A 16,183-nucleotide genomic window follows, 5' to 3' on the forward strand; every position below is an offset into this window, starting at 1 on the left:
GCTAGTTCATCTGAGAAGATACAAAAAAAGCAATAAAGTTCATCAAAAAAAGGCGACAGAGCTGTTTTCAAGGCTTATTCTCTTTTTTTCAGACAAAAGTAAAACAACTATAAGAAGAACAAACAAAGCAGAAACAACAAAAGCAAGAAAAAAAAATGCAGCCATGGTCGTTTCAAATCTCAATCAAGCTGGACACAATCACTCAATAGGTAGTTTGCAAAGTACAAGAAGTTTTTCATGCAGATAATCATTTCCTCTTCGGGGGGGGGGGTTAAAAGGAAGTGGGAGTAGTCAGGGGGGAAACGTAGTACTCATGCAGCTCTGGCATAGCGTCAGTGTAGGTATGTTTGGGAGGGAGGGCTGAGCAGGTAGTGGAAGGGGGGAAAGTGAGAAGGTGGGGGAGCAACAGCAGCTGATAACAAAATATTACCTCAGTTTCTCAAAAGAGGTCATCAGTGCTATGTCCTTATTTGGGTCTCTCTCAGCTCGCTTCCCCTTCAGTGTCTCAATCCGAGGGAACTTTGCGCTTGTCTTGTGGCGGTACAGCTTTTTGTGTGCGGGCCCGGGGTTAATAAAGCTGGGTTTATCGAACATGTTGCAGCCGAGTGCTAGCTGAGGGAACAGCGGATGGGACGGGTTGAACTTCGCCTGGTTTTTGCCTCCTTTACCCCCCGCCTTTCTGCCCCGGCTGGCCCCCGTTAGCACAGCTCCTTTTTTCTTCAGGTCAGCCTCCGTTCCGGCCAAGATTTTCAGGGTCTTTAGGTTGAGGCTGTTGGCCTCGGAGGGCATGCAGGACTCAGACATGGGATTCCACAGTGGCTCGATGGAGGCCATCATGAACCTTTGGACCTCGGCCATGCCCGAGACAATGTTGGACAGGATATTGGAGGGTTCCTCAAATTCTCTCTGGTCATCCCCTACCAGGCTGTTGCTCTCTGACCAGCCGGTGCCAGGCCAGTCCCCGGTGCTGCTACTGTCAGTCAGGCCCGTGCCACCTGCTTGGTTCTTTGCTGCCTTGCCCTCTAACATGGCCTTTATTTTTTTGGTCGACCGAGAGTTCTGTTTGGGAGTCTTGACCTTTTCAGACTTGGGAGCTCTGGGAGCCCGGACTTTCTTTGGGCTCTGACCTGCAGCTGGCTGTTTGCAGCTGCCTTTCCTCTTTGACTTTATGCTTTTTGCACCAGTCTGCTCATCAAATTCAGTAACTCCCAGCTCCTTCTTATCTAAACCTATGACATCCTGGCTGTTGAAGTTGTGCAGCGGAAACTGGCTGTCCTCCACCGTGTATGCGTTTGTGGTGCGCTCCTGTTGCTGTATAGCGTCACAGTTCCACTTTACCTCCCTGTTGCAGTCTATAGTTATATCATTCACATCCTGGTACTCTCCGACATTGCCTGCCATCTTCATTTCACGCCCCACCACCTGGGGGGACAAGTTGGGGGTCTCAGGAGGGGAAAGCTCTGACAGTGACGAGTGTCTGAACTTGTCAGGAGTGAAGTTGGAGATATCCAGCAGGTCTGAGGACTCCCTGAGTGGGGTAAGGGCATCCACACTTTGCTGAATCACCACTTTAGGGCTGCAATGAGCTAAGAAGCTGTCTCGGCCCTCCTCCTCACCCTCCCGCTCACAAGACTTGAGGCTGAGAGAGCTGTAATTGCTGGAGGAGGCTGACAGAGAGCCCACTGAGTCATAGCTGATGAGCCTCCCATTGTCTGTGCACAGGGACCCTCTTTGGTATTGCACCTGGCCCTCCACGCAGGCAGACTGACACACTTGCAGATCTGCCCCAGGCTGTAGCCCCGCCTCAGTCAGGTAGCTCTTCTCATAAAGCAGCCTGTCAGCCTCAGGGCTCAGCTGGCTGTAGTTAGACACTGGCAGGTTGTCATTCAGGGGCACGGCAGCGGGGAAGTTGTTGGGTAAGATAGGAGTCTCAGGGGTCTCGGGCCCAAAGCTCTGGTTGTGATTTGCACACAGCTGTGGGTGCCACATCTGGGGGAAGCTGGGGCAGTTCTGGGGAGACTGCTGGAGCTCCGACTCAGACGGAGGCGAGAGGACGCAGCTCTGAGCAAGCTGCAGAGAGGAAAACTGCTTCTCCTCCAGGGACAGCCCCAGAGAATACTGCTGCCTAGAGGACTGCTGGGGGAAATAGGAGATAGCTGCTCCACCAGAGGAGTCTGTGGCATCTAACAGGGTCTGCAGGTAGCCCCCCGGGATGACAGGGACACTTGTCTCCACCTCCTCCTCCGAGGGCGCTTTGTCAGGAGAGCAGGTGGATGAAACGAAGGGAAATTTCTCCACTGATGCGTTGGCTGAGGCGTTATTGTCAGAGAAATGGGGTTTGACTGTGGCTGAACTAACGCCTGCCTGTTCTAACCCAGCGGTGGGGTCCTCAATCTGCGCCGCACTGACACAGGCATCCGTTTCATTTGTCACACTCCTCCCCTCTTCCCCTTCTGCCTCCTTCATTTTCTTGCTCCTCAGCCTAGCTTCACTTTTGAATTTCCTTATCCTGACTGTTTTATTTCCTCCCAGTCTTCTCCCCTCCCTTTCCGCCCGCTCCTGGGAGCGACTCTTGGTTGTGATTGTGTGCGTGATGGAGTTCGTGTCTAATGTGACTGGGAGGCCTGGGGCGGCTATTATTTCCTCGACGGTGGGGGTGGGGTCCTCTTTAGTGACACCTGTGTGGCCCTGATCAGAGAGAAAGGAACCCTGTGTTGTTACTGATTGCTCCACAGTTTGAATTCTCTGAACCTTAAGCCTGTTTGCAATCTTGTATTTCCTTTTGGGATGACTAGAATTAAAAGGCCGATGATGGCGTCCGTTTAGATGAAAACCACGTTGTTTATCTCTGGCAACCAGCTTAAGCCGTTCCTGCCTCTCTCTGTGCTTCTCCTGCCAGAAATCCTTCAGAGGAGCCAGTGTCTCAAATTTGCTCACCGTGTCTGCGTTTAAGCACACAGTCGCATCCACGGGGTTCAGCTTCCCCAGTTTCACTGACATGAGTCTCTCTCCTTTAAACCTGTTGATGATGATGTACTTGATGACGACGGGTGGCTCTTTCCGACAGGATTTTCGACGCTTTTTGGGGCACCAGTCAACATCTTCCTCTTCTTTCTGACCAGAGGGAGCTTTCTCTTTTTTCTCGGCATTCTTTTCACTTTCAAGCGAGTCGACATCATACAAGTAATCATCGCTGTATCGAACTTTTCTCTTGGAGCGCAGCCCGTAGTTGAGAGGGTTCGAGGGGCTGAGAAATCTCTTAGAGTGGCCCTTTTTAAACTTGCCCTCCTGCAGGGTGTCCAAGGAGGAGCCGGTGCAGGAGCTGTCATCGCTGAACTCTCCTGACTCCTCTGTGGAATTAAAATCTATTAGGTAGCTGACCTTGGAGGTGGACATGGGGGAGCCTTGAGAGCCATCAAGTGGGCTCCTGCCACTGCACTCCCCACCTTTCCCTTCCTGTGCTGTCTCTCCGATAAGCTCCTCAGCTTTGGGCTGCATCTCCTCAATACTCCTCCTCAAGACAGGCGCTCCTTCCTCTTTTTTGGCACAGTTGGCCAGGAGGCTGGGGAAGAAGTTGAACTGTGTCTCCTCCTGGAGGACATTAGTTTTTTCCCTCATGTTGTCCTGGAAAGACTCGTAGCGGATCTTAAGCGAGCAGACGTCACTACTTAGCGTCGAATCGTCGTCTTCGTCGTCGAAGAGATTATCAACGTCCTCCTCAGAGAAGAGGTTGACCGATAGTTCATTCTTAGAGCAAAGGTCCAACAGTTCCATCTTACTCTCGCTGATAAAAGACTCAAAGTAGCCCCAGTCCTGACTAGCATTAGCCAGCAGAACCTCTTCTCCACTGACTTTGTCCAGTAACAGTCCCTCATACAAGTTCTTAGCTGTCGCTTCATCTTCTGGGTCATCACAGTCCTCTGTTGTTTTGTTCCCATCCGCTCTCTTGCCCTCACTTGGGGCTTTCGGAAGGGGAAAGCTAAGCAGCTGGTCAGAGAGGAGCTGCTCCCCATAGTGACTCACTGCCTCCCCTGCGTGGCTCAGGCACTGAATGCTGATGTTGTTGATGTCAGAGAAATCCTCCCGACTCACATCCCCTATCCGAACGCTCAGCCCAGGGTCCGTGTCAGAGTTGTTGTTAGGGTCATGGGGTGGGTTCTGGATGGAATTAGGGTCAGAAGCATCACGGGTTTCAATAAAGCAGCCGAGGCAGGTCCGGGCAGGCTGAAGGAGACACTCCTCTGTCAGTGCAGACACCGTGCCAGGCTCCATCATTGTAGCTGACAAAGGGAGGGTGATGGCCAGTGGAGGGGACGTTTTCTGTGCGTCTCCTGTTGAGCCCCAGGAGCTTACAGCCGGGCTGGGAAGCGATGTGGGTGCGCGGCGAAGGTTGGGGACTACAGTTGAAGCATCACTGGATGGAGGGCAGGGGGCCACAGTTAGTCTCAGAGAGGGGTCAGCGCCAAGGGTCAGGGGGAGGGACGGCGGCGTAGGAGAGGTCTTCTGGTGTGTCGGGCAGGCTTGTTGTGAAGTCTCTGCAGCAGGAGGAGGTGAGGAGGCTGCAGCATTGACGAGCCTGCACAGACTCAGATCACCACTCTGCTCACATACCCCTGCAGGGAAAAAAAAAGGGAAAAAATTTCAGCTCTCTGAACTATAAGTCTGAACACTGTTTTTGTGCTGTAGTGGAATTCTTCTTGGCTGTTCAAATGCAATTAGTGTCAATTAACCCCCTGGAGTTCTAAATGTCATTTTGCGATGCCATTCTTAAACACCACTAATTCGCTTTTTGTACTAGATTCAATGAGACGTATTAACAATGTCAAATTAGACAACGTTGCATGTTTTAGTATTTGATTTTCAAACGTTACAGACTATAGGCAGGATATCAAACTGAGTCACCTGTTTCATGTGAATAAAAACACAGAAATGAAAGTGATAAAGAGCTGCTAGAAATGCATGTAAGAACATGAAATAAGTAGTGACATCATGGGCTCACAGGAGACGATTCTCGTCTCTATGAATGAATAAATCTAGGTGTTAGTGAATTTGTCAGTGACTTATCATTAGCATTTATATCACATTTATGTCACAAGATAATAGCTACTAAAGGATTTGGATGCTGTGTTAAATAAAGAGCTTGAATCATTGAAAATCTGTGCAAAAGCGTCACTGAACTTTTTTTTTTACAGTATTGTGAAGAGGTCTTGAGCCACCGCTCATTTTGTTTTGCTGAGGAGTTGGTCTCATAGATGTTGAAAATTGCTCTGAGGAATTGTTAACTAGATTTTCGGTGTTTTTCAGAAAATGTTTTTGTTGGAAACTGGCCCAGTCATTTCACCTGACCGTTTTCAAGGGAATGTTTTTTTTAAAGATATTTAGAGATAACTTAGATTTTTTGAAGTGGGGTTTGTCATTAAACAGTGGTTGAAAGGACTCAAACGGAAACCAGTTACTGCAAAGCAAGTCAAAGCTTTCGAAAATGTTTTAATATCTAAACCGGGATTCAAAAACGAAACAGCGTGAAACTGAAATGACCAAGGGTTACGGGTGAGCTGTTTACAGATTGCAGACATATGTGAATGGAGCTGAAAACAAGGTTCACCGAGGAAACAATGGTAGCAATCTGAGAAACTAAATGAATTTAGAACATAATGAAAACTTAGGAATAATAACTTTTAAGTGTTATAAAACAATACCAGTGGGGAGATAACATGAAAACAAGAGAGCATTCTGAATATAAAAAAACATAAAGTTAACAGGACTTACAAAACACAGAAAAAGCGATTACTACAACAGGTTCTGTCGAAAGATTAACCTCTTAAATGCTGCAGATAGTTCTCTCTGAACAACCTCAGTAAGGGAAACAAAGTTTAATTCTGACTGAATTGATGAGCTACCGGCTAGTTAGATAAGACCAAAGTGAACTACTGCTGTTTATAACAAAAGACTCCAATCTTTAAAAAGTCATAGTGGTTCAGGTGAACACTATTTAAGCCTTTCTAACGCCATCAGTTTCACTTTACGCAGTTATTACAACGGAGATATTATGATACTTCTGCCAGAAGTGCCCCCAGGCTGAGAGTCCTCCAGCTGGCCACTTCTGCCCTTCTTTGTGCTTGAAAAACACCAAAGAATTTTGCATTTATGTAACAAACAACCACGTAGCGTAAAATTGACAGCAATGTAAGGTTTAATAAAAGCAACTTAGTTAACTGCGCTGAAATTTTTGAAACTTGAGTTGTTTTAAAAACATGAGCAAGCCACATTGGTTTTGGTTTTGGGCTAGCCTTTAGCTCGTCAATCCGATCAGAATTAAACTCTATTTCTGCAAAGTGAGGCCATTCAAAGAGCTATCTGCAGTGGGAAAGATAATATTTGTTAAATGGTAAATGGACCACACTTTTATAGTCCTTTTTTAGCCTCTCCAGGTTCTGCAAAGCACTTTACAATGTTTCTCATTCACACACACACACACACACACACTCATCCAGTGGTTTTGATGATACTTCATATTTTACAAACTATGTATAGCACTTCATATATTATCACTCATGCACTGATAAGTGTATTGGGGGCAGTGGTGGGGTTACATTTCTTGCTCGAGGACACGCTGTTGGGGCAGAGGACTGAACCTTCAAACCGCCACCTGAAAGATGGCCTTCGACAAATCCTTGTTTCCACAAAACCTCACTTCAAAAGATCGAAATTATCCCTTTAACACTAACTCACAAATTGTTCCAACATAAAAAGGGACATCACTTAGGAAATTAACCAGCTATGTGTCATTTTATTAATTTAGTGTATTTCCCATTTTCAGGCGATACACAAAGAAATAAGAGTCGTTTCAAGATTTTCGCACAGTACCTGTAAATTTATTTATTATTTTATCCCAACAGCACTGTTATTGAAAATAAATTCACTTAAGTTCATTTTCACATATTAACATCAAATCATGACATATGCAATCTCAGGTAATTTACAGATTCAACAAATGCTGCTTCTCTTTTCTCCTCCTTGGATTTAAAGAGAGGAGGGAGAAAAAAAATCACACAGACTGGCACAAAAAAAAAGAACAGTCAGAAGCACATTCAGAGCAAGGTTTTTGGGGATTTCACATCAAGTAATATATGTCAGCGTGTGAATCAGCTGAAGACGTCCATCGGATGTGTAACAATCAAAAGTGAGAGAAGCAGGCTTGTCGCAGAAGGGAGAGCGCTTTGTTTGCTCTGCATAATTAGATGACAGCAGCGGTGGCAGGTATGTACACATGGGACACGACAGGCCCATATGCTGGAAACGGTATAACCAATATCATCTCCACCTGCCTCCCTCTCCTCAATCCCAAGCTGCCGTCTCGCACATATTCTTTAAAACGATGCCAGCAAGATATTTTGAAATTGAAAAACATAGCACAGCAATTAATGTGCTCAAGGAGGTTAACTAGCAACAACCCCTATTTTAGAAAGGATGCGCCTAATCACTATTGAGGTAGTGATAAATGCTCGAGGCGAAGACTGCTTAGCAAACAGCATTCGGCATGGCTGTATTGGCGATGAGCAAATCTTTGAATATGGATAGGATTTGAGAGTGATTTAATGAGGTAATGAAATTTCTGAGAGCCGGTCTCTCTGGGTCTGCGGCCTGCAGACACACTGGTGCAACAAGAAACGCCTACTGAAAGCTTACGACTGCGCTGCTGTCATCCTTAATGAAGAAAACCTCCGGAGAAATATGCACCGTCTCTCCTCTTCTCCGAGTCAGAAAACTGTTATAGCAGCAACTTCTCAGAGGTGGCAGAAGCATCACAGCGAGGCGTTTGCCATCAGCTCCTTTCAGTGTGTGTGCCAGAATGACCTCAGAGCAGAAGCATGTGACTGACACATGTTCTCCCCGGAGAGAGGCAGTGCAGACATCATTTTCTACATTTAGTCTTAAATTTTAGCTACGTGGTATGACCCACATTGCAATGAGAGTTGAAAAGGAGGACCACGGAAAGGCATATTTACAAATGTGTTTGCTCGCTTATAAACAAATTTTCCCAAGGGAACAATAAAGTGTGTTGCTTTGCATCATATAGTATTGTATCGTCTCGTACCTTTTTTGGATTTATGCCTTGCAAACAGGCAAAACCGCAAAAACAGGGGAAGTTCTATAAAACTAAGTAGGATTATTAGCTTTCTTTGTCCCCGCATGCTTGCACGAAACCTAAGCTGCCACCTAATGTTGCCTAAAGATTGTTCAAAATTGCTTTGAAACATTAAACTCAAATTGAGAAATGTCTTTCCTCTGGGTTTATAATGGATTAACAATCTACCCTACCCAGCGTTTGTGTGCCGTGTGTAACAAAAAGGGTGTGTGTGCATGCGCAGATTTGTGTGATATGCGCATATATGTGTGTGTGTGTGTGTGTGTGTGTGTACAAGAGTGATAGAGTGTGAGTATTGGCTTGGGGGTATAGTGTTATCGAGAGGCCATCTGTCTCCAGCTGGACCATTAGCTCTTCAGCTGTTCAGAATGTGCCACAGATCAGTCAGTCAGACAGGTACACAAACACACACACCCACTCATGTACACACACACACACACACAGAGAAGGTCTTTCAGCGATGACTGTGGCTGACAAATCGAGTTTGACATTAGAGGTCAAAAGGGGATCAGCAGCCTCATATTTGCCGATACGGCACGGCAAAATATTACAACTGCATCTAAATGTACACAAGATAAACATCCAAAACCCGCCGTGCAGCCAGGACTTGATATCCAGCTCGCAGGGTGAACTGGGCATACAGTAACAATAAAACAAGCCTTGCAGACTCAGATTATCCTAACACAGTTGCAGTTTTGTAACGCTGTTATCAGGAGTAAAGCTCCTTGAATAGAGGCTGACGCTGGATGTGGCACAGCTCGTGCAATCTGGCACAGACGTTTACCACTGAGCATATGGAAGGACCGTGGCTGCTGGCAGGTGGCGGTGATCTCCTGATCCCCTCGGCTGCCAAGCCCAGCCATGCTAGACGGCCCGACCAGCGCCAAACCAGACCAGACCAGACCAGTTAGCACTCAGAGCTTTTAGAGGCCCATCTCTCTCCCTCAGCGTAGCTCAAACACACTCGGGGTTTGCAAAGAGCCAGAAAGCTCTGCACACCCGGTGTCTGCTGCCTTACCTATATGTGATAAAAGCAACACATGCACAAAAGTTTGCATGATTCTATGTTGTCCTAGCATTCATAAAAACACACAAACATACACAAATCTTCCTATCTGTCACTGATATTAGGGCACATAAAAGTAACTAAGTCTATTAGTTGGTCAGTTAAGGTATTAAGTGTGAACAGCTGTGGTAGGCATCTTGAATTGGATTGTACGCCCAATGACGTCTTTCTGAGAGTTTTGATAAGATCCGTCCAGCAGTTCATGAGATATTTTGCTAATTTTACAGAATTAGCTCATGCACAGACACGAGCAAAACTTTATTACTGCTTCACCTTCAGCGGTGAGTGATTTAGAGTCCAACTAAAGCAGATGAAATGTAACAATATGAAGTGTCATCCAAAAAGAAACAACTTTTTCCATTAAATCAGTCACTGTTTTCTGCTTTAACGGCATTCTCCTTCATTATCCCTGATGTGCAGAGGATCCTAGCTTTTGTAAAATGCAAATACGGCCGCCGCTCTGCAGCTCCGTCGCTCCGGGTGTTCGCACATACAGCCGGTCGGTCGGCCTGTTTCCACAATATGACATTTTGTGAATGGTGGTGAAGAGAATCATTTCAGGCAGTACAGAATGTTCATAATAAGTGGTGAGTAACTGCAGCATGATTCATAGCCGTCCTCCTCAAAGAGTTGCCGTATTCCTGCTCAATGGAGCCACTTTCACCCCCTTTTTTTTTTTGTTTTGTTGGTCTTATTGTTCTACTTTCTCTCACTCTGTCCTTCTCCGGGTGCCTCTCCAGGAGCAAGTGAGTGCGGAGAATCTGTGCTTGGTTAGTCTGATTGACCTCATGTTTCAGGCACTATTTTCTTCTGGGAGCAGAAAGTGCGTTACCTTTTCCTCAAATCTCTTTCTCGACAGGAAACAACAACCTCCAAACCTGCACCCTTTTTAACTGCGAACAGCAACGTTTCATCATGATCTGAATCATGCTGTAAGGTCGGACTGCCTCGTTCTTTTGCTGAATGGCTTAAAAAAGGTTTTTGTAAAATTTGGGCCGATCTTATCAAAACAAGGCTCCGTCCGACAGGAGCTCAGCCACCACTTGATGATTTAGAATCATATGAAAAAATATAAATAACCCCCAAAAAGTTCTCCCCTGTCCATCAGAATGGAAATGTGCCATCTTTGTCAGAAATGCATCAGCTCTGAAACACACCGGGATGTCAAGGCGGTACAATCAGACTATTGTCACCTGCTGACACAGTGCCACAAACAAGGATGGGGAAAACTGGATGGGACTAAATTATGGAGAAGCTGAAGGTAGTGACTGAAAAAAATATTGGAAAATCAGAACACTGGTGATCAATGAAGTCCAGTGAAATGAAGAGATTGTGCTCCAGGCATGTATGGATCCATCTGAACCTCATTTGAAATCCAGAGCTAACATCACGATAAGATGATTCTTAGGGATCTTAGCAGGATGAAAATTTGTTAAGTATTTTATTCAATAAGAATTAGGAGTAGACTGACTGATTGGTTGTTTGATTAATTGGGGCCAGTTCTGCTATTTTTCTCAACATTGACCAGGGCTGAACATATTAAAGGTGCAATGTCATGAAGACTAGTCAAAAAAGAAATTCATGACGTAAGAAACAAAATCTTCACAATTTATTTCTCATATCAATGATTAATGTGCCCTTAAATTAAAGATTTGTGAGCTAATATTGTGATCAGTTGCCAACTATCACGTGTGTTTGTTTACCTACGAAAACATCCGAAGTCACTGAAAAATAAGTCAACAATGGCAATTGGTTTGGAATGGAGAAGTCAGACAATTTTGATGTATTGGTACACGTTTGCAGACGTGACTGACGAGACACATTTGTTTGGGTGTTCTACAGAATGTCCCTCTTCAGATAATTTAGACTGAAATTTGCTGTCGTCTCCCATAATTTTAAAGTAGATTCACTCTTATATTCCCACCTAAACCTATTTTGTTTACCTTCATAAACCAGCCTTATGTAGGTCAATCAAGTGACTCAGGCTTCCACATCGTTTTTGGTGCTTTGTTTACACTGAACGCGTACCTGCATTTTAGCATCAGATTGAATATCGCTGGAAAACTGCTGCAATAAACTATTTCAAACTGCATTATTTGATATAGTCAAGGTTAACATTTTTTATGTTTAATTTCATAGTCTGCAATGAGTACCTTTAAACTGATTAAAAAGCAGGCATATCTGTGGGCAGCTCAGTGTTGTATCAATGAGCTTCCTGCAACAAGGATGTGGTTTACAGCACAACACCAACACAGACAGCAGCTGACTGGAATATTAGGAAAACTTAACAACTTTCTATATTTTTCACAAATTAAACGTGATTGCGGTCTGTGGGTCCTAACTAAAGTTATTACCTTGATGACATCATCATATCACTGATAAGAGCAGGAAACTGAGTTATAAGGCAAAACTTCAAAAAAATTATTTTGAACCTTAGTGTTTGTAATTAATTGGTCCCGAGCCCTTTGCTATTCCTATTTTAGACACTATTTCTTTATCTAGTAAACTGTAAAATATATGAAAAACTATTATTTTTATGGGGAAAAATTGCTTCACAAATTGGCTGCTAGCTGCACTGATTTCCAAAAAACCCACATTACTCATTTAGGAACCTGATCCAGTCAACTTCTAACAAAAGTGTTTGCGTTCCCGTGATATCTTTAATGTTGTGTGTATTTTATATATATGTAAAATCCTGTAAAAGTGCTCTACTGTAAACTGATTTAACATTGAACAAAAACAGCAGATTGTTTTAATGGTGGTTTGAGCAGCAGTGGGATATGGTGCCACCTTTATCTTTTCTGCTCTTTTAGAATTACAGCTTCAATAAAATGCTGCGAACTGAATTTATCTGGACTGGTTGATGAGATCAGGTAGAGCAGATCCTAGAACAAAAAGCCTTCTGGTTATAATTTAGATCTATTAGGAACTTTTAGGTCATGAAATGTACTTAAATAAATCCTTACAGAACTGTACAGTTGAATATTGAAACACTAATGTAAAACAAAAACAAAATAATCAAAATTACTTTTTATTTTTTCACAAATAGACCTCTTATGTCCACGATGATAAATGCGAGCTTGTGTGAGAGCGTTAATGGCTGCACCTTGTGACACATTTGAAACACACATGAGAAAATGTAGATGTTGTAGACGCATGAGGAAAGGGGATTAACAATAGCTTAAAAAGCCCCATTTAATGCTTCTCTTCCACTTCTCATTCAGGGGAAAAAAAAGACAGGTGTTAGACTCTTCACGTTTCTTTTCAAAGAGCTTAAAACCTAAGGATGAAAAAAAAGAACAAAAAAACTAATTTAAGAAAGCAAGTAATAATAATTGTCTTTTTAAAGCTTCATTTATTCAAGCGAATGCTCGTTTATTCTCTAGAAAATGAAAAACTCCCTTTTTCTTCGGGTCAGCAACCAAGTTTCTTTGAACGTTCAAAGCTAATTGTTAAAGAATTTAAAAAAAAAAAATCAAACTAACGTGTCGTTAAAGTGCAGTTAAATGTAGGGGTGAATGTCAGATGGATGTGCTGTTACCTGCATTTTCCACAACATTTGCATTTCCCGCTTCAGAAGTCTTCACAATCAATGTGAGACTGCTGTCTGCTAACACATCCATCAATACGGCCCGACGCTGCACCGCCTACGCATCATTTTGACTGTCCCACCTGTTGAAAGAGGAACACAGAGAGGACAGAGAGACACGTGAATACCAAGCCCGTCTCGTCTGACGGAGAGCAACGTTAACGGCAAATCATCACAACGTGAACATGATTGAGGCGTCAAAAAAAAAAAAGATGCCACACGGGGCGGCAAACAATCCCTCATTACTTCTCTGTATAAAAATAAATTAAAAAAAACTCATGCCTGAGATTAATTTAAACTTTACCAACCAACAAAGTACACAAAGAGTCACTGCAGAGATCACTATGGCAACTGTAAGCCATACTATCCTATTTTAAGCTTCATTTAACATTTATAGCAGAGTTGTTAACCTATGTGAGCCTCACATAGGCATTTCTGAGTATATTTGTTTATTGTAATTAGCTGACTCCCTCCCTCAGTTGCAGGAGAGCTGCTCGGCTCAAAGAGGAGAGAGATTAAAGCCGTGCGACTGGGGGAAGTGACAGCAAACTCTGAGCACTGACAATACTTTTTATTGTTGCAGCTCGTGACGGTGTGGGTGGGGGAGTCGTTGTGTACGTACAGTACGTGTATGTGGGGGAAAGTCAGTGTAATACACAAAATGTTATGAAGGTGGAGAGGTTGAAGTCTGTCAGCCTCAGAAAACTTGACAAATGCCTTCTGATCGGGAAAGGAAGTTTACAGACTCTGAGGCTCATAAATGATGAACATTTGAGGCTGCGGTCGCCTGCCGTTTTATATTGTTTTCCTGTTTTTTTTTTTTCTTGCCTCCCTTATCTGGAGGAGCGGAGCCGCAGGATGACAAATGAGCCGAGGGAGGGGGATCTAATAACATGATCTCCTTGTGGTGTGAAAAGGCTGGCTGGGAGATTAAGACAGACGGTGGACAATAAGACAAAAGTAGTGTGCAGCTGACTACAACCAACCTCCGCCTCTTTCGTCCTCTTTCTTCTAAATGTCATTAGCTGTTTACTGACCTGAGTGGGAGCGCTACCTGAAGCAGGGGAGGCCTGCTTCAGCTTTACAGTTGCAAACACACAGCAGCAGATCAGGGGGTAATTACCTCGTGAGCCATCACATCTACTCCCGTGTGCAGCGGGCACAAGGGGCTCAGAACAGAATAGTCTAAAAGAGCACATCTTAAAAGAGACCAGATGTTTGATTTGAAATGTGAAAAATGGACAGAAAACGTTTTGTTTTGTTTCACTGAAGGCAGCACCTATGGAAGATTAAATCAGTGTATAACATGCAAGGGAAAAACAAACCAGCAGTGTATGGTAATATATTTATATTTATAGGGTGAGAACTCACCAAAAACTGCTTGTTGAATAAACATTAAAAAACATGGGGGAAAAAAAATCAAAACTTTAGCTTTTTATTTCAAGATTATTATATTTTGTGGCTGTAATTTATCATATCTGGGCTTTTAGGCACATTCTAACTTGTTTTGGGGCTAAATAAGATTTCTTTTAAACCAGTTTTCTTTGGTAAATGTTTTTTTTTTTGTTGTTTTTTTTTTGATAGGTATTGTCAGATTTGTCTGAATTCCCACTGGAGACTGAGACGTTTCAGTAAAACCAAACTGAATCTTGTTGCACAACAAGTGCTTTGTTTGTGTTACTTGTATCAGTTGTGATGCTTGTAAAAAAAAACAAAAAAAACAGCTCAAACTAAAAAAAACAAGCAGAACAGGAGCTACAATTAGCAAAACATTACCTAAAACCTCAAATCAGCGAATTAGTAGCTAAAAGCTAAAATTAGCAAAACAAAAGCTAAAATGTGCCAAGCAGTAACTACAAGCTATTAATAAAACAGTAGCTCAAAGCTAAAATTAACAAATTTATAGCTAAAAGACAAATAGCAAAACCATATCTAAAAAATCAAATGAGTAAAAACAATAGATAAAAGTTAAAATGAGCAAAACTGTAGCTCAAAGCCAAAATTAGAAAAACAGTAGCAAAAAGGTAAAATTTGTGAAACCATAGATAAAAGTTGAAAGTAGTAAAACCATAGTTATTAGCTAAAATTAGTAAAGCTATTGCCAAAAGCTAAAATGAGCAAGAGCAGCTAAAAGCTAAAATTAGAAAAACTGTAGCTAAAAGCTCAAAAAGAGGAAGAACACAAAATTAGAGCAAATATCCTGAGGATGATTTCAGAGAACAAGGTTTCTGAGGAGACCTCAATGCATTTTTATGGGGGGAAAAAATTGTAAATAAAATTAAATATTTCAAAAGGTATACAATTTGAAAATAAAAAGCATTATATTAAGCATTATATCTTGCCAGATACTTTGATCTATGAAGCGTTAAAGGAAGCGGTTTGATTGCAAATGAAACTATGAACTGGAAAACAACAGTGTGAATGCTGACTCAGCGCTCATCTGAATGCTGACTCAGCGTTTACACGATTAAACCTGGCAGAAGATATAACAGTTCATTCAGCAAAGAATTTCAAATGAGCTTAACTAAGCCGGTTAGGTTGAAAAGCAAACGCAATAAAGAAGCTGATTCGCAATTTCTCTAAAACACGATAAATTCCTAATTATAAAAAAATAAATACCGTAAATACTTGAAATGAAATTAAAACCTTATTTATTTTGAACAACGACCATGTTTTAGTTATGTCACGCCGTTCCAGAGAAACTCTGCTTGGAGTCAGAACGTGTTGATAATATGTTCATCTGTGGAGACAGAGAAAGGGATGATTCGTCTGCTGCCGCCTTACAGACAACTCTGATTTCTGAAATTCTCTCGTAGCGATCCAGATCGCAAGACTGTCCTCAACACGTAAAGCTAAACTTGACAAAATAAACTGTCTCCAGTTGTCAGAGCAGGAGTCCTTTGTTTATTTATGAAGTAGGCAACGCACAACAATATCAACATGATTGTGCAGAAAATGGGAGGTGCACGTTTAAGAGTTAGATTTATATACAACCAACGAGATCATTTACCAAACCTAAGCTCAGTTTGTTTACTTTATACAAATACCTCAGGGCTGCAGCAATATTAGGAGAACATGCAACTGCGATAACAACAGTATCAGGTGTGGTAAAACTATATTTTCCTCTCATCTCCTTTTCTTCTCTCATCACGTTGCTCCTAACATGTTTTACAGGTTTTAGCATCTCGGACTCTTTCATGTTAATCAGGTCGTCGGCGTCGGTCAGTCAGAGTCAGAGTCCCACTCGCCAAAAGCATCACTGATGTACAGAGCCTGAATGTAGGACACTACAACCAGAACTAACTCTGATTTGTTTCGGTCCAAGTGGTCCTTTGCAGGTTTGATACTGCCAACACTGATATGGCGATGACAATAAATC

At 42.9% G+C, this 16,183-nt stretch overlaps 1 protein-coding gene across 1 annotated transcript in view; it reads right to left on the minus strand.

Moving 5' to 3' along the window:
• Nucleotides 1-16,183, minus strand: part of nexmifb (neurite extension and migration factor b) — a 76,465-nt gene that overhangs the window by 3,224 nt on the left and 57,058 nt on the right. Inside the window, exons 2-3 of the mRNA XM_017424145.3 lie at nucleotides 12,757-12,887; nucleotides 431-4,613 (exon numbers count right to left, since the gene is read on the minus strand). Of these exons, the coding sequence (XP_017279634.1) occupies nucleotides 431-4,613; nucleotides 12,757-12,838 (4,265 nt within the window). The 5' untranslated portion in view covers nucleotides 12,839-12,887. The remainder of the gene's footprint in view (nucleotides 1-430; nucleotides 4,614-12,756; nucleotides 12,888-16,183) is intronic.

Source organism: Kryptolebias marmoratus, linkage group LG9 (genome assembly GCF_001649575.2).
Source record: "Kryptolebias marmoratus isolate JLee-2015 linkage group LG9, ASM164957v2, whole genome shotgun sequence".
Classification (NCBI taxonomy): domain Eukaryota; kingdom Metazoa; phylum Chordata; class Actinopteri; order Cyprinodontiformes; family Rivulidae; genus Kryptolebias; species Kryptolebias marmoratus.